Source organism: Microtus pennsylvanicus, chromosome 14 (assembly GCF_037038515.1).
Source record: "Microtus pennsylvanicus isolate mMicPen1 chromosome 14, mMicPen1.hap1, whole genome shotgun sequence".
In the NCBI taxonomy this organism is placed as follows: Eukaryota; Metazoa; Chordata; class Mammalia; order Rodentia; family Cricetidae; genus Microtus; species Microtus pennsylvanicus.
Genome location: NC_134592.1, coordinates 766,283 through 792,221, shown reverse-complemented (window position 1 = coordinate 792,221; position 25,939 = coordinate 766,283). Strand labels below are relative to the sequence as shown.

The following is a 25,939-nucleotide window of genomic DNA, read 5'->3' as shown; positions in this document are numbered from 1 at the left end:
TATTAATTAAAATGATTCTACAGTAAAGAAGAACACTGTCTGGTGCTAGTGTAAAGACAAATATATTGATAATTACAAAATTTTAAAAGTTAGAAATTAATCCTTACAGTTACAGATAGTTGGCTTTTAGCAAAAGTAACAAGTTGTGTGGGTGAAAAAGTATAGCTGTGTCCTTAAAAATATGCAGGGACAACGTGTGAGAAAGATGAGGGTAAACCTTTCCTTCATTAGAAAGTAAGTCAAACTGAACCACAAGTCTTCAGGTAAGGGATAAAACATGCAAACATCTACAAGAAAAGCAGTAATTCTGGGTTTCTCAAAGAATTCTAAAGTTCTGAAGTACAATTCATAAAGAAACTACTCAATAAATTGAAATTCATCAAAATGTAAAATTTTTGTGTTTCACAATAAGTCTTTAAGAAAATGAAAGCTTGGTGGGAGAGAACAGTTTGCCTTTCAAATCTGGGAAAGAACACATATCCAGAATTTGTACAGAGCTCTTTCAGCTCAATCATAAAACAGTGCTACAGTTTAGAAAAATGTGTACGTCACAGAACATCAGTCAACAGGAGCACCTCCCCCCCCCCACACACACACATTGAGTCCATAAAACACGATGGAGACGAGGGAGTGGATTTAGAATTTATTTAACTTCAATTAGTTTGTATCTATGGAGACACATGAGGCTGTGCTTAAGGACTTCACTCTTAGATAGACCTAAAGGAAAGATGACCATGAGTTCAAAGCTACTCTGAGCTACATGGAGAGTTCTAAGTCCCAGTTGTACAGACCATTTTAGACTACAAATAAATGAACAGTCAAGGGCCAGAGAAAATACTAGGTGTTGTTCTGGTCTGTTTGCAGATTTTAAAAAGCTTAGTGATAAAGTATAGAAATCCTGTGAGGAGAAGCACTAACTCTGCATGTGCTGGTGAGTAAAGTCAAGCTTACTGCCAACTCAGATTTATGAAACAGATGCCTTTATGGCTTTCCTTTATTCAGACTTTGTGATTGTTAATCTGGGTACAACTTAGTCTCAATTAAACTTTATTTTAAGAAATACTCACTTCACTGTTTCCCTCGATTCATCTTCCACCTCGCTTCCTTCTAACGCCTTCCTTTGTTTTTCTTTTTGTGATGCTGAGCCTCAAACCCAAGGCCTTACACATGCCAAGCTCTCCCAGGAAATTCTATTGCTAGCTCATCTTTCAAATTCTAAAATATATTTAAATTGCATTTTTCTATAACAGTTAAAAAGAAAATAATTTTTTTAGGAGAGGAAAAATAAACCCTTTATCTTTTAACAGAGGTATTGAGGTACTGCAGTTCTAGGGGCAAAACTGGCAATAGAAACACAGATCCTTACTTTTCTGTTGTTGACAGTTTTGCCACATAAAACTCAGAAAATATGACCACATACTTTTTATTTTTAATTCTTTTGTGTTTGTAAAGTATTTATGTTTATGCACACATGTGTGTGCTTTCACATCCAGAGGCCAAAGGTCAATGTTAGTTGTTTCTTTGTGCTCCATCCTATCTGTTAATATGGGGTATTTTGTAGAAGAAGGAGCTGGCTGACTTGTCTATACTGTCTTGCTAATGAGCTCCAAGAATCTGTCTCCCTCATGCCCGACTTTAGAGAGGGTGGCGGGGGCCTGAACTCAGTTCCTCCCACTCACACAGCAAGCACCTTACTGAAGGAGCCATCTCCCCAGACTCATATCCTTTAAGTATATGGGAAAATTATGTACTCATTATACTATATATGGGATGAGAGAAAGCACGGTTACTTTAACCACTTATGTTTATGTGAATGATTAAGGTTTCCAGCTTTTTTCTTATAGATATTGATTGGATAAAGTAGCAAACAAGAAGTAGGAACATAATTCTTTATCTGGACTTACGTAATGATATCTTCATTCACCTTCTGTTGAGACTGAGAGCAGTTCTGATAGTTTGCTGCAAAAAGGTTTCCTCTTTTTAATTATAAAGGAAATTAACAATTAGCCATAATGTTTCATGAATGTTCCTCCAAACCAAATAGACGATTTTTGTTTGTTTGCTTGCTTTTATAGAAAATGAAGTTCTTGTCCCTGGTTTCATGATTCTTTGCTGCCTATGTTTTTAAAGGAGAACTTGCAAGAGCTGTCTCTTCTCTCCAGAACTATTTTTCCAAAGTGAGAAGTAAGAGAGCACTGAGCTTGCAGCTCACAGAAAGTTCTCCTCTAGAACATTTAATAATTCACTGCCTGCCAGCAGGTTCACAGCATCCCACCTCCTGCCCATGGTTACGCTTTTTGGAATTCAACACGTTCCAGAGAGAGTTGTCATGGCAAAAAATGGACACAAATCTCATTGAAACATATTGGTGTTAAGTAGGGAGCTTAGGCCCCAGCACCTTGCATCTATCCTAGACCCCTGACCCTGAGAGTAAGCACTCTGGACCCAAATCCAAGAAGGCCAGGTTCTGACCCCTCCCTGAGGGGGGGGAGGTCAGGACCACGCTCAAGATTATTTAAGTAAACTCCCAAAAAAGGAACATGTGGTCTCCTTTTCTTCCTTCCAGTGGTCCCGTTGTGCAGCTTTCCAGTTTTCACAGAAAAAAAAACTGGAAGCTTCAAAGTCCTTTATCTGTTATATCCCATATAATAATGTCTGAATTTATTTATATGCAAATAGTCATTCACCATCATTCCATTTATGGAATTGTGATATAATTATAACTAGCCTATATCAAAAAAATCATAATTGATGTAAAAGGAATGAAGATAATCCTAATAGAAATAAATTATTTCTATTATTTCTAATTATTTCTATTATTTCTAATAGAAATTAGATTTAACCCGACTGCTAAAGATAATCAACACTGCTTCTAAAATGGTATCACATTGCAATAGAAATAGTGCAATCTCAATTTTGAGATTATATTAATAGAAGTAGTCTAAGCAAAAGTATAATGTTTGCACAAAAAGGAACAGTTAATCAATAGTAGTTACCATTTTTATTTTGTTTGTGGCAAATAAACAGTCCTCCTCTATTATTATTATAAGCATTATTATTATAAGCATTAATAATTAGCAAAGCTTCTGTTAAAATATTCAAAGATGATGCCTTATATTTCTACTTCTTTTAAAAGATTTATTTATTTTTATTTTATTTTATGTATATAAATGTATTGCTTACATGTATGTGTACCGGGTATCCATGGAAATCAGAAGACGGCATCAGATCCTGTGAAACTGTGATGTGCTAGGAACTGAACCCACATCCTCTGAAAAAATAGCAAGTGCTCTTAACCACTGACCTACTTTTCCAGTCCCCAAACAACTCTTTAGTAATGTATAATACAAAAATATTGTCCAAAAAACTTATCTAAAGTATTTTGCTGCACTGATAAAATACAGCACCACAATATCTGTTACATATGCACCACATGTTCCTACCTAAAGCAAGTGTCTTATTGTTGTTATAAGACACTGTTACTAAGGCAACTTATAAAAGAAAACATTTAGTTTGAAGTTCATGGTTCCAGAGGATTAGAGTCAATGGTCATCATGTTGGGGAATGTGGCACCAGGCAAGCAGGCACGTTCTGGAGCACTAGCTGAGAACTCACATCTGATTCACAAGCATGAGGTAGAGAGAAAAAGTGAGGGGGATGAAAAGGAGGAGGAGAAAGGGAGGGAGGAAGAGAGAGAGCAAGCTAACTGGGAATGGCATAGATTTCTGAACCGTCAAAGCATACCTCCAATGACACACCTCCTCCAACAAAACCACACTTCCCAAACCTTCTCAAACGGTTCCATCAACAGGTGAAGGCGTAAGTCATAAACAATCCCATACCTGTTTGGAATTATGATTAATAGGGTGGTATTTATTTAAAGGGAAAAAACTTACAGATCACCGTCCCAGACAACAGCCCTCTGCGCAATCAGGGAACGGAGCAGGAAGCAAAGAGAGTGATAAGGGAAGTAGCTGCTTTTTTTAAAGGGAGAGAGACCAAGCCCCAATGGGCTGGTATCTCAGCAGCTATTGGCTGGAGGAGCGGAAGGACCTCCTGCAACAGCTCCCCCTTTTGTTTAAGTAAGAGAGTTCTAAACCTACTACAAAATTATATAAAATAAGTACAAATATCCTATTCTAACTAGCTTAGGTCTTGTATAATAAATAACTTGGCCAAGTCATGAGAAAAAAGTAACTACATTTATATAGTCTTCAACCCCATCAAAGATCTGAGAAGGGAAATAATGTTACCTGGGTAATTAGGAAGTTCAGTAAAACAACTTCCAAAATATGCAACAAATCACAGAGACAACTAGCTACCTGGGCAATCACCCAAAGTCACGTTTGCAACGTTGAAGCAACCAACTTTGGCTAAGGCCTAACATAAGTGACATACCATTTTCAAAGGCAAGCAACTTTTCAAAACTATCTTACCCTGTCTTGGCAGGATACGAAAGTCCTGTTTTATCCATTGATGCACGCTCTGTAACTCTGTCAGTGGTTGAGGTATGGGCATTTCTTTGCCCAAAGGCCAGTTCTGCCAAAAAGAAAGGCTCCAGGTGGAGTGTCTTTGGTGCTTAACATTCTCTCGAGAATAGAGCAATGTTGCCAGGAGCAATTGTGTCTCACTACCACAAAACTCTGAGTTAGATTAAAGGCCATTTTCTACAGCTCTTTGAAGAGGTTGAAGATTTTCTATCTATACTGAGTATAATCTCTATGTAGCTAAAGGACCTGATTAGTCTAATTATAAATGACAAACTTAGAATACTATTGATCTATATAATTCTCAATACCTATCTAACTTAAAGACCAAGACAATAAACGACTGTGAAACAAATGAGGACAATGACCTTCAAATATAAACAATGTACAAATATACGTTGCAGTAGGTAAATATATATCAATACACAAACATTATATAAGTATCTTAATCAGAGGTAGAAATGTACACTGCAATATGGTAAATATATACAATATATATCAATACAATATATGTCAATACATAAAAAATGTTTTAAACAGAGGTAGAAACATGCGTGCATACAATAGTTAATATAATTTAACTTTGTATCAATATAAAAGAATCGATGCCAATCTATTTGTCTAAAAACAGTAACTCACAATTACAAATCTATTATCCCATCATCCCTCTTTTTTTTTCAAATTGATCCCTGAGCTTATAAAATTCCTCCCCCAACCCTCAACCGTATACTAATTATAATCAACCCCTAAATGATGTCCCTAAACCCAAGGGCAAACTTTACTGGGAGAGGGGACGTCGTCCTCTAGAATTACTTCCAGCTGTCATGGGGGCAACGTTCTTTCTGGGGGATCCTGTGAAAGTAAAATGATGGTTAAATTTCAAGATCAATGTCTTTTAAAATTGCCAATAGTCTCTGAGTATTTTGTGCACGTCTGGCCAAAATGTTGTATAAGATGCGCACCATTTCAGCTAACCAAGTTGGAACTGTCTTGTGCAGCTGGTACCCAAAGCAGGTCTTGTAGTAGCGCTATCAGTATCATGACATCATATCAACTAAGTGGAGTTGTTGTTATGAGGCCCCATCTTCTTCCTGGAAACTTCAAATGTCACTTCAGGAAACACTCATTGTTCATTGTGAAAAACTTAAACATTAATCATATAGACATATATATACATATTCAATGAAAGACATGATAGATATATTCAATGAAAAGTATGATAGATATGAAGAAAAGCAAAGATGTTTTCTAAACTCATATTTCTTTCTGTCCCATATCATGGCTCTTGATATGAGACAGAAACTCCAGAAACTCTGGGTTTTTCTCTTACTAACAGGCTTAGAATTGGAGAGGGACTGAGCCAGAGTCCAACTTCAAAACCAGCTTTATAAATTTAGAAATATGGTTTAATAGTACTTACACGACACTTTCAGTTTTCTTGATATTTCCTATTGGGCAGGTATGTTTCCATCTGTCAGTATCCAAACATCCAGGATCCCTTGAATTTTTCAAAGATGAGTGTTTTCCTGTGGGGATAAGAACAAAATCCTGCCCCCATTCTATATGTTTTTCTTACCACCTGTATGAATATCATCATTGTGGATGAGTTGTCATTTCTCCTTCCCGAGAGGTTTCTCCTCTTCAAATCGAACCTTTATTAATTTTGATGGTATCCACAATTTTTCTTCTCCTGTGGAAACAAGAGCAAAACCCCTTCCCCAACGTAGCACATCTCCTGGTTTCCATTGAGAGGTCAGCACATCTTTGAAGTAAATCGGTTGATTTAGTTCAGCAGACTTTTCCATTATCCAATGTCTTTCTGCTGCTGTCGTTCCTTTCTCATTAGCGTTAAGAAAATTCAAGGTTAATAAAGCATTATGTAATCTATTTCTGGAGGTATTTTCGGTCCCTTTCTGTTTGCTCAGCATATCCTTTATAGTTCAATTTGATCTTTCTATAACTGCCTGACCTGTAGGATTATTTGGTATAATACCTGTAATGTGTTTTATATTATAATAATCAAAAAAGTGTTTCATTTTCTTAGATACATATGCTGAACTGTTATCTGTCTTTATTTGTGCAGGTATACCCATGATGGCCATAACTTCCAATAAATGTGTGATTACTGAATCAGCCTTTTCTGAGCTCATGGCAGTAGCCCATTGAAAAACTGAATACATGTCTATGGTGTGGTGTACATATTTTAATTTACCAAATTCCATAAAGTCGAACACATCCATCTGCCAGATTTCATTTCTCTTAGTACCTTTGGGTTACTCCCTGCAGGCAATGGTGTTTGATTATAGAAAGAACAAGTAGGACATCTTTTTATAATGTCCTTAGCTTGTTGCCATGTAATGGAAAATTCTTTCTTTAGGCCTTTACTATTGACATGATGCTTTTTATGAAATTCTGAGGCCTGCAACACACTTCCAATCAATAATTGATCAATCTCAGCATTGCCTTGTGCTAGAGGACCAGGCAGACCTGTATGGGACCTGATATGTGTTATGTACATCGGACAAAGCCTGTTCCTGATTATGTCTTGTACCTGGATAAACATTGAAGTCAACTCTGTGTCATCTGGTATAAATTCAGCAGTTTCAATATGCAAGATAACTCTTTCTGCATATTGTGAATCTGTAACTATATTAAGAGGTTCTTTAAAATCCCTTAGCACCATAAGAATGGCATATAATTCTGCCTTCTGGACAGAATTATAAGGGCTTTGTTCCACTTTACTCAATTCATCTGACTTGTAACCTCCTTTCCCTGATTTATTTGCATCAGTATAGAACGTACAGGCTCCAGTTATTGGAACATCATGTACAATTCTAGGAAGAATCCAAAAAGTTCTCTTTATGAGGTTAACTCTACCACTTTTGGGATAGTTGCTATTAATTTCTCCCAAAAAAATTAGCAGAAGCTCTTTGCCATGGTTCATTGTCTTCCCATAACATTTTTATTTCTTCAGTAGTAAAAGGCACTATAATTTCTGCTGGGTCTATACCTGCTAGTTGACGAAGTCTCAGCTTACCTTTTATAATTAATTCAGAGACTTTTTCCACATATGTTTTTAATTTTTTACTTGGTTTATTAGATATAAATATCCACTCTAAAACAGTATCTTCCCTCTGCATTAGAATCCCTGTAGGAGAAATTCTGGAAGGCAATATGACTAAGATGCCGCTAAGATTTGGGTTCACCCTATCCACATGTGCCTCCTGTAATTTTTCCTCAATCATTGTCAGTTCCTTTTCTGCTTCAGCTGTCGGTTTTCTTGGACTATTCAAATCTTTATCACCATCTAAGGTTTTGTTTAAATGAACTATTAGATCAGGTGTTATTCCAACAGCTGGAATTGTTGTAGACTGGAAATGTCTCCTAACAATCTTTGGAAGTCACTAAGAGTCTTTAACCTGTCTCTCCTAATTTGTGCCTTTTGCGTTTTAATTTTCTCTAACCCTATCCTGTAACCTAGGTAATTAATAAAATTTCCTCAGTGAATATTTTCAGGGGCAGAGTGCAAGCCAAAATTAACAACAGCTTGCTTAATTTCTTTCAGATCATTCACTGCTATTGGCGTCCATCTAGCTTCTCTGACTCCCTTTGAGCCTTTAGAAGTTGACGCTTTGTCAGAATTAAGTATAGAGTATGTCGCTAAAACCCTGGGTAAGCCAGTTCTAATAGCTGGTGGAGGCATTGTATCCTGTCCTTGTGCCTCCTTACTCTGTTCACCAGCTCCAATAATTTCTCCAGTCTTTTCAAATATTTTTATCATTGTCTCTCTTAAATCCTGAATCTCCTGACCTGTATATGTTTCCAGTGATTTCACTGAGGTATCAATTTTTTGGTCCCCATTCTGCACCTGTGATTCCAAAGCTTTAATTTTTTCCTTCAAAGATAACATATCCTCATTAAACTTTTTTTGTATATCATGTAGATTCCCATCTTGGAGGTACATTCTCTCTGTTACCTTATCAAAACTTTGTGATAAAGTCTGAAAGTCAAATTCAACAGCCTGAACCCTTTCAGGTCACTTTCTAGTACCCTTGGATATGGAGTCAATTTTGTCTGTCATGGTATCCACTTGTTCAAATAACCTCTGATTTTCAATAATTTTAATCCTGTCAATTAGTTGTTCATTATTAGTTCGTAAAGATTCTATCATTCTTAGGAGTGCCATATTCTTCTGTTCATTATTAGTTTGTAAAGATTCTATTGTTCTTAGGAGTGCCATATTCTTCCTTAATGATAGAATATGGAAAAGAAAACTGAAACCTAGTAACAAGCAAATTAAGGTATCCCCATAATCATATAAACCTTGTATGACGTAATTCATTGTATTAGTAAATACAAATTTACTAATCCATTGTATTAGTAAAAACAAAGCAGTAAAATCTGTGTTAGAAACAAAAACTGCTATATTACCTTTTATCCAGCAGGTGGCTCTGTTGCCGAGTCACGATGAAAAACGGAATCCTGTTTCAGTGTCTGCCTTAGTAGATGTTAAAAACTGGAAAATGCGAGTTTCTCAACAAAGTAAATGTAATTAAATCAATTCCATAGATGGATCCAGAAACCCAGAATCCAGGGGTAGAGAAGAGCAACCTGGAAGCCGCTTATGCCTCCACATGACAGAATCGCCCCGAGGGGTTGTAGCTTTCGGCAACTGCTCGCTCTCTGGTTTGCACCACTCAAGTGCTGCGCCTGCAAGGGAGATTTAAAAATGACTCAGAAAAGAGCAAACCATGCGGGCAGAGACTACGGCGGGCCTGTGGAGTTTAAATCCACCTGGGGAGGCAAACGATAGGGTGCATGGGGACTTGAAGTCAATCTGAGGTGTCTAAAGGGAAAATATAAAGGACTACAGCAAGAAAAGCTGGCTCCACGCACAAGGCACAGGCAGTGGCTGAGGGAGGAAGGGCTTGGGCCAAGCCGAGCTGGTGGCAGGCAGCTGAGCGGGGGATGGAGGGGTCCTAAAACCAAACGTCGGGCGCCAGATGAAGGCATAAGTCATAAACAATCCCACACCAGTTTGGAATTATGATTAATAGGGTGGTATCTATTTAAAGGGGAAAAAACTTACAGATCACTGTCCCAGACAACAGCCCTCTGCGCAATCAGGAAGGAGTCTAGTGGCTGAAAACGGAGGAGGAAGCAAAGAGAGTGAGAAGGGAAGTAGCTGCTTTTTTAAAGGGAGAGAGACCACACCCCAATGGACTGGTATCTCAGCGGCTATTGGCTGGAGGAAGGGAAGGACCTCCCGCAACAAACAGGGAATCAAGGAATCAAATATATAAGCCTATGGGGGCCATTCTCATTCAAAGCACCACATCAAGTAAGACAATTATAGAATACATCAACCCAAATAAATACTACTCGGAATACAGTCTTAGGCTGCTGGGTTTACCATTCCCTCACTGAGGACTGACAGTCAGAAAATATCTACTCAGTGAACTGATGAATCAGTATGCACAACAAAAGAATTTTAGCATATATCACTAAAATGTAAACGTCTTTGTGATGGGGCACAGGTGTCTTCTTGATCACAGATCACTAGGGAAACCAGGAATTTTAACCATACAGGGATCCCTCCTCAATGGAGGATATAAAATACCTGTTTCCTGCCCAGAGAACTGGGAGTGGATATTGTTAATGATGGAGTGACCTTTTTGCTATCTGTGGTGCCAGAACTCATCCACTTTTTGCTATAGAGGCAGACCTCATTCAAATCCCCCAGAATGTCTCTCCCAGACTCTCTCATCTTAGACCTTTATCTTTATCTAGAGAACCCATCCTCTTGGTCACATATACTTTGTAAAGGAGTTTCTAATTAGTCACACCTAAACTTTATTGTGCATCTGGAATTGGAATGATTGTTGCCTGGAAACTTTTTCCCCAAGCTTTACTCTGTTTCAAATATGAGAACAACCTGAATTCCCCAAAGTCTGATCGAGGTTGATGAAATCAATATGAACTGGGTTTTCATTCTAATCTCTTTGCAGGTTCACTTCACTGCCTGAACACCTGCAACATCCCCCTCATTTTTGCATGCACTTTGTGTGTGTGTGTGTGTGTGTGTATTCACACATGTGTCTGTAGGTGCATGTTTCCATAGTCCCATAGAGCAGTTTTTTCTCCCTCCTCTCCTCTTTTTCTCCTCTATCTCTTTTTATTCCCTCTCCTCTTTTCTTCCTTTTTGTCCATTTCTACCCCCACTTTCTCTTGTCCTCACTCTTCTCCCTTCCTTTCTCATTTTCTCTTTCTTTCCACCACCCTTATATAATTTTGCAGACACACATCATATTGGTGTTTTTCTCAAGAGCTCTAATACAGACTTTGGTTATTTAGCACCAAATAACATAGACTTAAGTTTATATTATACAAATATTGTTTTATAATGATCTATAAGATTAATTTTTGACTACTTTAATGTGTTTGAGTCTCCAGTAAAAGAAAAATCTTGAACTTACTTCTGTTAGTTTGGAGTAGGCATCCATTAATAAAATGATCACTTATTTCTCCTCAAACCAGAGATGTTAAAGGTACAGTGGCTCCATTTATCATGGATGCTAGTATCCCCAGTGTCGTAAGCGCAATGTCCAGATTATCAGCAAAGCGGAACTGAGAAAATAAAGCATAGAAATGTTACTGCTGTGAAACTCGAGCAATACTGCTGATAGCTCATTCCATGAAACAAACGTTACCTCACCAACTGATTATAAGATTAACTCGCTCATAAAACTACGGGCATGCCTTATATGCACTGTGAAAAGGAAACAAGCAAGCAATCTTAGCTCTTAAGGATTCACAACAAGGTTTGTAATAGGGCTGAAAAACAAATCAGCCCAAGCAATACAAGCTATAAGAAAACATATGTCAGATCCTATGTGGGCATAATTCCAAATCTTCTGTTTGGAATGATTATTTTAAAGTGCTTAATGAAAAGCCAATCATCAAATTTTCATTTATTAGCATTGGTGTGCTGCCATCACTAACCATAAACATTCTGCTGATAAAAATGTGAGGAATTATATGTTTGATTTTTTAAAAGTTTCTCAAATTAAATTTGCCCCCAAACAATTCCTGTCTTGTAAACAAGGGTCAACAATGAAACACCTGAGATTCTTTCTTCCATCTCTTTTATTCTGTTGGTTACACTTGTTTTGGTAGTTCATGTTCATTTATCCAGATTTTCCATATCCAGAATCCCCTTGGTTTGTATTTTCTTTATTGCTTCTCTTCAGTCTTAAAGTCTTGAGCTGTTTGCTTTACCTGTTTGATTGTCTTTTCTTGGTTTTTTTTTGGGGGGGGGGGGTTGAGGGAGTTATGGATTTCTTCCATTTTTGTTTGTCTTTTCCTCCATTACTTTAAGGGAGTTTTTCATTTCCTCTTTAAAGGTCTCCATCATTTTCAGAAAGTTATGTTTAAAGTCTCTTTCTTCTGCTTCTTCTGGGTTAGGATGATCAAGTCTTCCTGCTTTATGATCACTGGGTTATATTGTTACCATGTTGCTTTTTAGGTTGTTGGATGAATTCTTGCATTGGTACCTACCCATCTCTTCCTTCAAATGAGGCTGGCAGTGTCTTTGAGTCTTGGTAGAATCTTTGCAGCGTTTTGGATCTTTATTAGTCTGCTCTGTATGGTCAATGTCTGTGTCTTAGGAAGCCTCTGAGGTCTCTCTAAGCCTGCTCTCTTGGTCTTCTCACCTAATTTGCTCCCTTGGTCCTCTCTCTTCGTCCCTTCATTGTTGTAGCAAGTTCTTCGTCCCCTTAGTATTGTAGCAATCTCTTAGTCTTCTCAGTACTCTAGAAAGCTCTTAAGTTCCCTCACTATTGGAGCAAGCTATGTTTCAGAGTTTTACTTTTAAGTTCCTTCAGTATTGGAGCAAGTTGTGTTTCAGCAGCTTCTTTTATTAACCAATGGTAGTAAAACATGTTCACAGCATACATGGGGAATCCCACATCACTCTTTGGTATATTCTGCCTCTATGATTTTGCCTCTTTAAGTCATCTCAAAGAAGAGGAACTGTCATCTCGACCAACTTATTCCCTCAAGTTTTCCTTTTTCTTCCTCGTCTCTCCTCCTCCTCCCCTTCCATTGAGAAGGGAGAATGACAGAGAAGAAGGGCAAGGAAAGAGATCTCTTGATTGAGGGAACCATTATGGGGCTAGCAAGAAACTTGACACTAGAGAAATTCCCACAAACCCACAAGGATGGCCCTAGCTAAGACCCTAAGCCATAGTGGAGAGGGTGCCAGAACTGGCCTTGCCCTGTAGTCAGATTGATGGCTACCTTAATTGTCATCATAGAACCTTCATCTAGCAACTGATGGAAGCAGATGCAGAGATCCACAGCAGAGCACTGGGCTGAACTCCCAAGGTCCAGTCAAAGAGAAGGAGGAGTGATAATATGAGCAAAGGGGTCATGATGGGAATACCCACTGAAATAGCTTACCTGAGCTAATGGGAGCTCAACAATTCTGGTCTGACAGTGGGGTTAGGGTGGAAAGAACAAGGATAGGACCAGACTAGATGTGGGTGTCGGTGGTATGGCTGGGGCAGACTGTGGGGCCACTTACAGTGAAACCAGGATATATCTCTACTGCTTATACTAGTTTTGTAGAACCCATTCTCTTTGGAAGGATTCCTTCCTCAGCCTAGATACAGTGGGAAAGGGCCTTGGACCTGTCTCAAAGCAATGTACTAGACTTTGGTGACTTCTCATGGGAAGCCTTACTTTCTCTGAGTAGTGGAAGAGGTGGGGTGAGAGAAAAGGTGGAGGTAACAGGAGGAAGGGAGGGAATACGAACTGGGATTGGTATGTAAAATGAGAAAGATAGTTTTTTAAAAAAATAAATAAATGAAGGGGATCTGTAAATATATTATTCTTTTTACGTTTGGCTTTTTCACGTAGCATGTTTTACAATTCAGTTGTTTATCAGAATTGAATTCTCTTTGTGATTGAATTATTTATTACTCTGCATACGCTACTTCTGGGCTCTTATAAACAATAATGCTGTTGAAATTTGCATTATAGTTTCTATTTTAGTGACCTTTCACTTTGCTTCATGAATCTGGAAGCAGATCATAGTCTGTGTTTATGTATTTAAATATTTGCCATTCTTCTTGTGGACACAGAGCCACTTTACATATGCAGAAGAAACACACAGATGTTTCCATTTCTTTATATCCTCATCGACACCCGTCATGCTTGGGTACCGATAAAGGTAGTCTTAAAAGGTGTGAAGTGTGGTACCCACGTTTTTCATTTCTCTCCTAAACAGTGATTCTGAAGAGCTGTCAAACACTTACTGACCATTGCATTTTTTTTTAAGAAATACTTTTACTCCAACTCCGTTGATTGTTCTTAAAATTACAAAATGGTGTCAACTTTCATTAAGTACTCTTTCTGTATCAATTGATAATTTGTTTCTTGATCATTAATGTTGTGTATCACATTGATTTATTTCTATGTTGATGTATGTTCAAATCTAGGCAACAAGTTTCACTCATGGAATTTAACAGTTTTCATATGTTGGTTACATTTTGCTACTATTTTCAAGGCTTTTTTTTACATAAGTACTGAATTAGCCTCCGATTGATGTGACATAAATAATTTATAAGGACAAAAATATGTACTATCTTAAATTTTTCAGAAACCGGGCTATTTTTATTTCATACCTGTGGAAATGCAGAATGTCAGGGATTTATGATGTAGCAAAGTTGTTTATCATGGTTTTGAGGAGGGAGAGAGAGAAGAGGAGGCAGAAAGGGGGTTGGGAGGAGTGAAGAAAGGGGAGTGAGGAGGAAGGAAAAAGAGCAGAGAAAGTTGAAGGATGAAGAGGTTGGAGTCCCAGTGATCCATTCAAGGTTATAAACCATTTGACCCTATTTGCTTCTAATAACATCCAATTTATGGTGGCCTTTTACCCCTACCTTGGAGGTGTGCAGGTCTTTGACACATGGCCTCTGGGAGAACTTCAGATCCAAGCTGTAGGTAGTATTTGTAAGAAGCATTGGTCCATTTTGTTTTCTTGTGGTATCATTAGTTATGCTGTTAGAGGACAAATTCGAAAGCATAATAGCTTCAATTTTTAGGGAAAGTTTAAAGAGAAATACAGTTATTTTGTGAATAATTGGTGGGATTTTCCAGCAAAGTCACCTGGTTCAGTTCAAGCCTAGTCTGGTCTATAGAGTTCTAGGCCAGGTTAGACTGCAGGCTGTGGCCCTGTTTCAACTTTTAACCAAAACAAGTAACTACCTGACTTCTTTTCATACACACACACGCACATGCACACACACACACACACACACACACACACACTTTCTCTTTGTCTAGAGAATTCTGACTAATTTATCTGGCAGGAGAGGAAGTTATGTGTGAACAGTATAAAGAGTATTTAATTTAGCATCTGAGGACTCTGAGAAGAAACAGAATGGCCTCAAAGCATTCTTTCATTTCAGATTAGGATGTTCTGAGGTGCATTCTGTGAGGATGGCTATGACTGTGCCAAGAAAAGATGCCTGGAGGAAGAACAGGGGTAATTTCAAGAATACAAGATGAACTGCCTCTCAGTAGAGAGATGAGTTCAGTCATTAGGTAGATAAGATTGTTCTAGGCATTGAACCAAAGCTTTATGGCAACTACTATAATTTTCAGAGAACAATAGATAACCAAATATCTGTATATCATAGAATTAATTTGATGTTATAGTAGACAAAATCAGGCCAACTCGGGATGGTTGAGTTTGTGGTGGCAAGAGAGATATTTTGGAGCAAGACAAGTTAAAGGAAGATTGCCAGGACAAGGAAAAGTAAAAAGTAAAAATTTCAGTAATTAAATTGTAGGAACTGTCATAAAAGGTGGCAGTGAGAGTCTGGAGAGAAGGATGGTTTGTGGTTATGGTAGGTGACTTACACCTTAACCATACAAGTTGCCTTAGCATGAATATCAGCATTAACCTATTTGACTTACAGACTGAGATGTGGCAATCAAAAATTGCCAATCTAGATATATCCTCTCAACAGTCATATGTGTGGAAGGAATAATTGAGCTTACTTTTATATTCTGATTCTGTTATATAAAATTATGGAGAAGAGCTATAATATGGCTAAGTGTGTCACTCCTAGAGTCATCTATCTGTGCAACAGGATTTTATGCAATCAGGGAGGCAGTTTATAGAATTTTGGCCAACCTATTTAGATTTTGTCTGCGGCACCTGAAAGAACAGGCAAACTACAGTTTAGCACTGTACACAAACTTACTTCAGTTTCGGTGTACATGCATACATGAATGACACAGAGAGCAATGATCTAAGGAGGGTTGTGTGAGTTTAGAAAAACATGACAGAAAACATGTAAATAAATGCCAGTAAGCACATACTAAACAGAAATAGAGCAGCCCTTTCCTAGAACTTTCTCAGAATAAACCAATTTAAATACAGTGCCTGCTATGTTTATTATATAGAGGAAGGCATAAAAGCAAGGCAGAAGGCCATACCCAGATTCAGTGTAGACTGACCAGATTGAGTTCTACAGTTATGTTCTTACACCCAACAAGAACAAACATGTCTTATAAATTGAATATAAATGTTTGTCACAGAAAGCATTAAATCACATCCAAGAACAATCCAAGGAACAAGATGAAAGGCCCTCTGCCTTTTTTATTGGAGTCTCTCTTGCAGAGGGGCATTGTTCACCATGGGCCATTCTTCTGACCGTGTTTTGACATCAGTTTCTGCCTTCTCTAGTACATTGGGTGTGTGTGCCTGCTAACCATGCACGATGAGTGCTGTGAAGGAGCAAGTGCCTAGTTTCTATGTAATCTATCAAGGATGTCTTTAGAGCAGTGACTCTCAGTCTGTGGCTTGTGACTCTCTTACAAGGGTCTCCTTGGAGCATGGGAAAAGCTATATTTCTGTTGATCTTAGGAACTGAGACACCACTCTCCTATCCATCCCCATGCTGGTCTACCCATATGCAGATATGCCCACATAGGAGTACCCACTGTGATGACATTATTGTGCCAACCCTATCATATATACTCCAATGGTCTTATGTGGAACCGTCACACATATGTACAGAGCAGCTACTGTGTTGAAAGTAGCAATATTGAGGTAAAAATGAGACTTCATGAACTATAATTATTTATAAAATCATCAACTACTGTATATATATAGGTATATATATATATTCATATCTATCTACCTATCTATACCATGGGAACTTAACTTGGAAGCTGATCAGTCTTTTTACATTCTGCTGTGGTTGATGTGAATACTGCTCCTTGTGATAGTAACAGGTATGCAAAAACCAAAAAAACAAAACAACAACATAGAGATTGATAAATCATAGGGAACTTTAATGACTGTATTGACTGAACTATGCCATGTATCACCTTTTGTATTATTAAAACTATTGTTATATATTATTTTCATTGGAGAACTATCCCATGACAATGGATTGTGTATAGAAGAACATTAAGGAAAGAAAGTATAGTGAGGATTTTTTATAATATGGTTTTACCTCCATAGCAGGAATTGAATGTGTTACATGTGAAGTTCTATCAGCCTGATCTATGAGGCTGAACATACTAAAATACCATTTTGATAACAGCATTTGAGCTTTGCTTGCAAGGATAAGCTTTGCTGACAAAGAAACCAACTATTTTGAAACCAATGCTGATGGACTCAAGAAAGCCAAATTTGACACTGGTAGCAAGTACTATCAACAAGATTAGCATCCATTGAAGCCTCATTTTTGGAAGCACTCAGAATCACCAAGACTATGAAACCTCACACCATTGCTGAGGATTTGCTGTTGTTAGTAGCCAAAGACATTGTTCAAATTATAATCAGATACAGATTTGTTATACACTTGAGTGGAAAAGAATATATGACATGTCTGCTGATATTCTTGACCAGGTGATCCAGGAAATTCAATCTGTTCCACTACAATATTTAGTATTTAGCTTGATGGATCTACAGATGTTGCAAACTCCCCAGTTACTAGTTTATGTGATGCATATTAATAGTGGCAACTTTAAAGATGAGTTTCTTGTTTGCAAACTTCTTGAAACAACAATTACTATATGTGGTATATTTGACACAGTTGATTCATTTTTAAAAGAGCACGAGATCTCTTGGGGAAAGTTTGTGTTTACACAGATGGTGCTCTAACTGTGCTAGGATGTTGATCTGCATTTCAACTTTTGGTACTGAATGAGTCACCAAAAATCATCAGAACTCACTGTATGATTCATCGGCAAATATTAGTAATGAAGACAATGCCACGAGAGTTACACGAAGTCATGGAAAGCATGAATTCTGTCAGTTTTGTAAAGGCGAGCACTTTCAACAGTCGGCTGTTCTCTCAACTGTGCTACCAGTTGGTTACATGAGCAAAGCTCCGCTATTTCACCCTGAAGAGAGATGACTGTCGAGAGGAAAAGTTTTAAAACATGTGTGTCTATTGTATAATGTTCAAATCAGGGTAAACATATTTATCTACTAAAACATTATTACTTTCTGATGGAAACTTTCAGACTGTTGTAACACGTTAGTGAATATGGAATTGTGACATTTTTGACACATTCACTTCTAGCCCGTTAAAATACATATTCCAAGAAGTGAGATTTCGGATCATGTGGAATTTACTCTTTTAGCATTTTGAAGACTTTCCATATTGTTTTCTGTTATTGCCATTCTAATTTATAACCCATCAGTAGTGTTCAACTGTTCCCTTTCTCCACCCTCTTATCATCAACATCTTATAGTAAACCAACTGATTTTTTTCAATTGGTAGAAATTCAGAAAGGTTGAAACTAATTTTTAATAAACATTATAGGTCATTGATTAGTGACAGTGGATAAATCTAAGAGAATTTTCTGTAAAGTGGCTTCAATGGCACTTTTCAGCTGCTATGGTTCCCTTGTTTGTCAGACCACTAAGGATATGAGTCCTGTTGGTCAGCAGGCATCTCCCCTAGTGCAGCCATTTGAGTAACAGACACAGGCTCTACAGTACTGGTTTATGTACTATTTGAGTATAGACAATTGCTGGTTCAAATTCTTATTAACTTATGCAAAAATCCCTTATGTGATAGTCATATAGTTTCCCTTTCAAGTGAAATTTAAGATTCAAGGATTCAAATAGTCGGTGTCTGTTGTCAGCAGTCAGTGGTGATCCACCCATTGCCAATACTCCACAGCTGGGAAGACTCTGCTTCAACATGCCTGGCCTCCTTTTTCTTCTCTTCCCTTTAAAGTTTCTTGAGCCTGGATGCTGAGTGATCCTTCCATGTGATTTTTCACTCCTACTTGTTCTCTGAAAAGGGGAGACTTGAAGGTCCTGAAAGAGGTCACTCATAGAGAACTTGGTGTATGTTCCTTCAGAATTCTTTGGAAAGGAAGGTCTCCCAGAAGAAGGGATTTGTTTCTCAGGAAGACAGGCCAGGTAAACTGTCAGGAACCAGGAGTTTTAGGAGTCATTGTCCAGTCTAGTGAAGACCATTGGGAATGGCTGGCCTGGAATGTGACTGGATAATTTGTGACAGGACTCAGAGCATGACTAGGCAGAGTTTAGATGTGCTATGTTGTATGGCAGCTATTGCTCAATGCTCTGAGCCTGAGCTAGAATTTTCCCGGACATTTGGGATACTGTTTTGGTCAAAGCCTACCAGTACTGCAAGGAGTCTTTACAGTCTGGAGAATCTTCAAACCATGCCTTCCAGAGTTCTCTTCAGAGATGTGGAATGAGCTCAGTTTCTGTTTATTTAGAGGGTTCTGTCAATATCACATGGAGAGCCTGGAAATGTGTCTTGCCTAGTGCCTAGAAGCGAATTTAAGGTCTTTCTTCTGTAGAAAGAGCAAGACACAGTCTTGGGGTACTGTTATTGGGGTACTAAGCTGGTGCTAAACACTTCTTGCTAAATGTTCTGGAGGCAACACTGAGAACTTGATGAGACTGACCTTCTAGATGTTGACACATCAGGTTCTCAACAGCAGGGATTTGGTCATAGTTCCTCCTCCTCATAATGGCTTGAGGACACATGTGGCAGTCATATTCTGAACTTTATATGGCTGTGGTGATGAGGCATAGGTTCAGGGATCTGAATAGGAGGTACTGCGGGGGGCATAGGTCAGCTGCCAGATTGCCTGATAGATAGCAGGCTAGTCTGAATACAGTCTGGAACAGTCTCTTTCTGTCTATGTGAATAAACAGTAACTGGATGGATGACCCAGATAGTCTGAGTTCAGCCACATTCACACAGCTTTGCTGTTCACTTTTTTGGTGGTAGAAAGGTCTTCTGCTGTTTTTCTTGCCTATAGCTTTGGTCTGTCTGTCTTACTACCTGGCTTATTAGCCCTGAATTGTGAGGATTCTAGATCTTTTGTGAGTCCTGGTTTTTTTTTTGGTGGGGGGAGCTCAGAAAATATAGGACCATGTTCCCATGTCAGTACTTGACAGGATAAATCCTTCCTCTTTCACTGTGGTCTAAGTCCCCACAGTCTTTGCATTTCACTTTGGAGATTTACTCTGGTGGCGGAGCCATGTGTTCAATCAGTGTCTCTGCTTTTTTAGTATAGTATGAGCTTTAATGGTATGGTGGTATGATGACCTGCTTCCTGTCTCATGCCTGTAGAGTCAGGTTAGCCTTCTCCAACTCTTGATTTGAGAGTTCTTAGATTTAGCTATCTTCCTACTGTCTTTCATCATGTTCTCTGAGAGGTGGTTACTAGAGGCATAACACAAGAAAGGATGTTGCTTTCAGGACATTTGGTGGAAAGAGGAATCTAAATCAATTGATTCTGAAGGTTAATTTATACCTTTATTTTTTATGTTCTTCTTTTGTATCTGATCAACTTGATTTATGACTATTTTGTCTAGGTATTTTGCATTTATACAAATAAAGGAGATTATTTTGTAAGGAAGCCACTTGTTGGTTCCCAGCTGCTCAGCCCCAAAATAATGACACAAGAACTATATTATTTAAATCACTGCTTGGTTAACTTACATACTAACTCTTACATACTAATTTAACCTATCTCCATTAATCTGTGTATCATCATGAGCCTGTGGCTTACTGAGTAAAGTTCTTCTTCATATCAAATATCACTTATACCCACTGAATAATCTCTTACTATTCCCACTGCTCTGGTCTCTGGTAGCTGATGTTCCATTTTCAAATTCTATGTGATACTATGTCCTAAATAGCAATGAGATCATGTAGTGTCTGTCTTTCTGTCTTTAACTTATTTCACATAATGTATTTTTAAAGTTCACTTAATATATCTCCATGTTGTAATTGTTAATATTTTATTTTTATGGCTGAATAGTATTCTATGGCTTATATATTCACATTATCTATCTATCTATCTATCTATCTATCTATCTATCTATTATCTATCTATCTATTATCTATCTATCTATTATCTATCTATCTATCTATCTATCTTCATCATCATCATCATCTAAATATCATCTATCTATCTATCTATCTATCTATCTATCTATCTATCTATCTATCTATCTATCTATCTTCATCATCATCATCATCATCTAAATATCATCTATCTATCTATCTATCTATCTATCTATCTATCTATCTATCTATCTATCTATCTATCTTCATCATCATCATCATCATCTAAATATCATCTATCTATCTATCTATCTATCTATCTATCTATCTATCTATCTTCATCATCATCATCATCTAAATATCATCTATCTATCTATCTATCTATCTATCTATCTATCATTTATCTATCATCTCTCTCTCTCTGTGTCATTATCTATATAGTCACGTCTTTCTCTCGTTGATTGCTGAGAGACAATTAACTTGATTCCGTATGTAGGCTTTTGCTAATGATGCTGTAGGAGCCCTGAAAGTGCAGTCTGAGTCTATATACTCTCATTTCTTCCTGTTTTCTGGGGTAGGATCATTTTAATTTTAGTTAGTCTACCTACACCTATCAGTCTGTCTATCATTATGATAGCAAATGCTAAAATATTTGATAGCAAAAGTCAGTAATTCTGAAGATGAAACAATTGTTAAACAATTTAAAATAGTTAAAATAAATTTGAATTTGGTCTTAATATAAAAGCTGCTACTTTAAAAAAACATTAAAATAATTACAATTTTATTAGAATGATAAGGTAAACATAAAAGTTTGCTCAATTTTTATAGAATTATTGTTTACAATATTCATAATCTCAACAATTTTACCAATGTAAAACATTTTGTTTTAAACTTTTAAACTATATTTGAAACATGATTTCATTCAATAAAAAAATCACATTTGGATTGTTTCTTCTAAGTATTTATGAGAAAGAATAAAGAGCAGAGTATTACTTTCTTATAATCCAACTGCCAAACTCTATACATTTTCGGATAACATGAAAACTGTGAAGAAAAGGAGAAAGTATGAGAGAAAAACATTGTTGTCTGCCCCAAACCTCAGGTAGATGTTTGTTTAATAAGACAACAGTTCCTGGTGATACCCAGAGGGCCTACTAGTGAACGATGATTGGAAAGGGTGATTCTTTAGTCTGTGCTAGAGTTTTTATTTGCATCACCACTTAAAGAAAAATGTGTAGCTGTTCCTTCAAAGCAGAAGTTTATTTAGTGATCCCATGTTCTTAGGATTGATTTTGAACACAGTGACTTTCTGGTATTGTACAGATACCGCCAGGTTCATGGATGGGTACATTCTGACATGTGTAAGATGTGGGAACCAGAAAGGAGTTAAAGTTGCTTTAAAAAAGCTTTTGTGAGAAAATGTCTTTACTGACTCCATCTACTTCCTACATCTCATGGCCTCCAGCATCACCCTTGTTCTCAGCAGCCTCTGCTTCCCACATTTCCCCTGAATTCTAACCCTTGTCTCTAAAATCCATGGGAATAGAATGTTTAGTTTACTTTGGTTTGAGCCTAAATGAACTCTTTAAAGAAACCCATTAAGAATCCTCCCACCCTGAAAGTGTTCTGCCAAGACTAACTGAAAACCACAAAAGATTTGGGGTTGGTTCTAAATTGGAACCTGTGTGGGCTTTAAACTCAATAAAAATCCATTTTTATCAGAGGCTCAGAATATTAAACATAGGAACACAAAGTCATTTTCTAGGCCCAAGAGAATGTGGGACAAAACCATGAAATTCTACAAGGGAATTCCTCAAATGGAAGATTTTTCTTTTTCCTTTTTTCCCTTTTAAGTTAAATGAAAAAAACCACAGAAATTTCTCTAGAGAAAGGGTGGGTCTTTGAGAAGGAATCCAACTCCTACATTGAATCTTTGTGATCTGGGCCTGGCCTCTTCATGCCTCCTAGTTCCTCGGGCAAGGAGTGCAAATAGTGCTGACTGACCCTGCGTCTGCTTAGATTAGGGGAAAAAAATCATGGTTTTATTATCTAAGTCTGCAATGATAGAAACAGCTTCCCTGTAAGAAGGTATTTCATGCAGTATGAGAATAATTATATGAAATTTTAATAAATAGTAGATATGATAATAATAATAAGAAAGTAATATCATTAACAACTGAGTTATTAGCCCTGTTTTTTACAAGAGTTGATTGAAGCTAGAAGATATTGGATTGCCTAGATAATGCAGCTGTTCAAGGGGGAACAGCTAAATTGCCTACATCCAAAATCTTTATTCTGAACTGTTTTCTGCTGTCTTTCTACACGTCCAAGACTCACCATTAGTACTACCGTTTACAGGTAGTTGTAGAAACTTTCCTTGCTTATCTCAAAGGCAGGAGAGTCCTCACATACTCTCTCAGCCCAGTGGTTGCTCAGTTTTATCCTGATGACTCTCTGAACAGATGTTCAAGGCAGCAGGCTGGGGCTGAACTTCAGTCAAGTGCCTTGCTACCCCGTGTCATTTACCTCACAGAGGCATCTGTGAAGGGATGATGAAGTTATGTGTGAAAGTTTTGGAAACCAGAGAGCAATTAAAACAACAGCAACAGCAAACAACCCCCCCCCCACAAACAGCCCCAGATTGCTGAGTTTCTGTGTCCTGATGCCCTCTGTTCTGAGAACCCCAGAATTTGAAAGGTGCTAAGTAGGTACAGACAATTGCTCATTAGCTTCTCACCGAAATTTCATAAAAAATGTCACTGTAGCTTTATCTTAAAGATGGGGGAGAGAAGATTCTAATGCTTAATTTGTCATTTGTCATTGACTGAACTAAGTTTTATGTAATGATATCTGAGGCTGGAGAGAGGTCTTAATTCAGAGAGATGCAGATAAACATATGTTCATGGACCTATGCATGAGTATATACATTCACATGTGCATATGAGGCTAATTTTACAAAGTCAATGTTTAAAATCTATCCTGAACTACATGTAATTTTTTGGAAAATGCACCAAATAATTCTTTGGGGCCAGGAAATAACAGCCAATTACACGAAGAATCAAGTGTGTTAGTAGTGTCTTCTACGAGTAAAACACTAAGCTTGGGCCGCTGCAATAAGCTAGCTCATGCACGCTGGCTAGATTCTGGTCCTCTTGCCAGGGCCCTCAGATTGTCCAAGCTTCACCCCTGTCTCCCATATATGGAGGGCCTAGCTTGGTTAGGGCAATTCTCTTAAAGTCAGTAAATTCTTGGTTTCTCAAGGCATCAAAAAACATCACACTAAAAACATGGTTGCTAGAGGGGGAGTATTATATGCTATTGCTATGAAACAGGACAGATGTTTGAATTCATACCTAAGCCATATGTGCTGCATCTGTAAGAGTTTCTTAAACACTAGGACTCTTTCAATGTAGTAAGATTAATGGGATTCTAAAAAATAGTTTTATGTTCTTAATATACTGTGTATTATAATGACATTTGTCGTCTAGATCCATCTAGCTTACATTTCTACATGTGGCCAAGGAGAAACGAATTGGTTTTCTTTCTCAGAACACTAGTTACCCGTGAGTGATGGAGGAGACCAGAGGAGGCTTGTCAGCCTGAACTGTTTTGCCTTGAGAACTGCACTTCAGATTTGGGGTAGAAAGTTGGCGAAATCTTCTCCAAGTTCTTAATGGATAGCAGCCTCTGGAACGTAGATCTACTGTCAAAGAAGACAGAGCAGGATAAGAGAAGGAGTCAGAGTCTAGAAAGATGGGAGGAGGCATAGAAGGCAGAGGAGTTACCCATTTTCCAAATGGTTTCATCCAGTCTTTGTAAAACACCTGTGATGAAGTTGGTGTTTTTCCCAAAGTCTGGCTTCAAGAACCATAAATCTTTCCTTAGGATACTGAAGAGCCATATTATGAAGGACTGTAGTGGCTTTAAAGGAAATTCTCTAGTCGAAGCAAGTCCACCTACCTACCTTACTCTTCAACCTTTGAATGTTTTAAATATCAATAGCATTGCATACTCTGGAGTATTGCTTACGACCATTAGCTGCAAGCCATAGAACACAGAGAAAACTAGCATAAAACGAAATATGACTTCGGGTAAAGTCAGACTCGGAGACTGGTTACACCTGTCCATGTGCCATGCCTGCTGCCTGCTGGGGCCTCTCTTCTCAGCGTTGGGTTCTCCTTCAGGTGCTCCTGAGTAAAGAAAAAGCACAATTATGGAAGTTGGCCACAGACACTGAAATTTCCTTGCTTTGGCTGTCTCTGGAGGTGTTTGCTCTCTAGGGATACTGCTTTCTCTTGGAATGACCCTGCCATCTCACCTGTGAAAATGAATGTGTCCATTGCTTGATAAAGATCCATGGATTGTATAAAGGGAGATTCTTTTAATAGGTTTTCCTTGTTTTGTTTTAAAAATAACTAGCCAGGCAGTAGGAACACATGCCTTTGATCCCAGCACTTGGGAGGCAGAGGCAGATGGATCTCAGTGAGTATGAGGCCAGCATGTTCTACAGAGATCAAAAACAAAACAAAAAACCACACAAATAAACAAGAAACAATAACAAAAAAAATCATAGTTTAAGAAAGTCCATTCTTTTTTTAATTGATTTTATTTGTTCTTTTGATGATCAATTTCTTGAGTTCTTTGTATATTTTAGAGATCAGACCTGATCAGTCTGATGAGGGGTTAGTGAAAATCTTTTTCCATTCTGTAGGCTGTTGTTTGGTCTTGTTGACCGTGTGCCTTGCTTTACAGAAGATTTTCAGTTTCAAGGGGTCCTATTTATTAATTGTTTCTCTTAGTGCCTGTGCTCCTGGGGCTATATTTAGTGCATTCAAGTGTACTTCCCACTTTATCTTCTATGAGATTCAGTGTGGTTGGGTTTATGTTGAGGTCTTTGATCCATTTGGACTTGAATTTTGTGCATGGTGATAGACATGGACCTATGTTCATTCTTCTACATGTTGATATCAAAAAAGTTCATTCTTAAGATCTGTGGCATTAAGTTATATTTCTAATCTAACAACAGGTCAGGATACTGTAGACTGTGTGGAGCCAAGGTGTGGAGGAATGGAAGGGGTGAAAAAG

General features: G+C 37.8%; 1 protein-coding gene across 1 annotated transcript in view; it reads right to left on the bottom strand.

Annotated features, from left to right (window-relative positions):
* Positions 1–25,194, bottom strand: part of Abcb5 (ATP binding cassette subfamily B member 5) — a 99,155-nt gene extending 73,961 nt beyond the window's left edge. The window contains 5 exon segments of the mRNA XM_075948527.1: positions 1,905–1,959; positions 10,964–11,114; positions 14,429–14,546; positions 24,867–25,044; positions 25,173–25,194. Of these exon segments, the coding sequence (XP_075804642.1) occupies positions 1,905–1,959; positions 10,964–11,114; positions 14,429–14,546; positions 24,867–25,044; positions 25,173–25,194 (524 nt within the window).
* Positions 25,195–25,939: the final 745 nt, after the last annotated feature.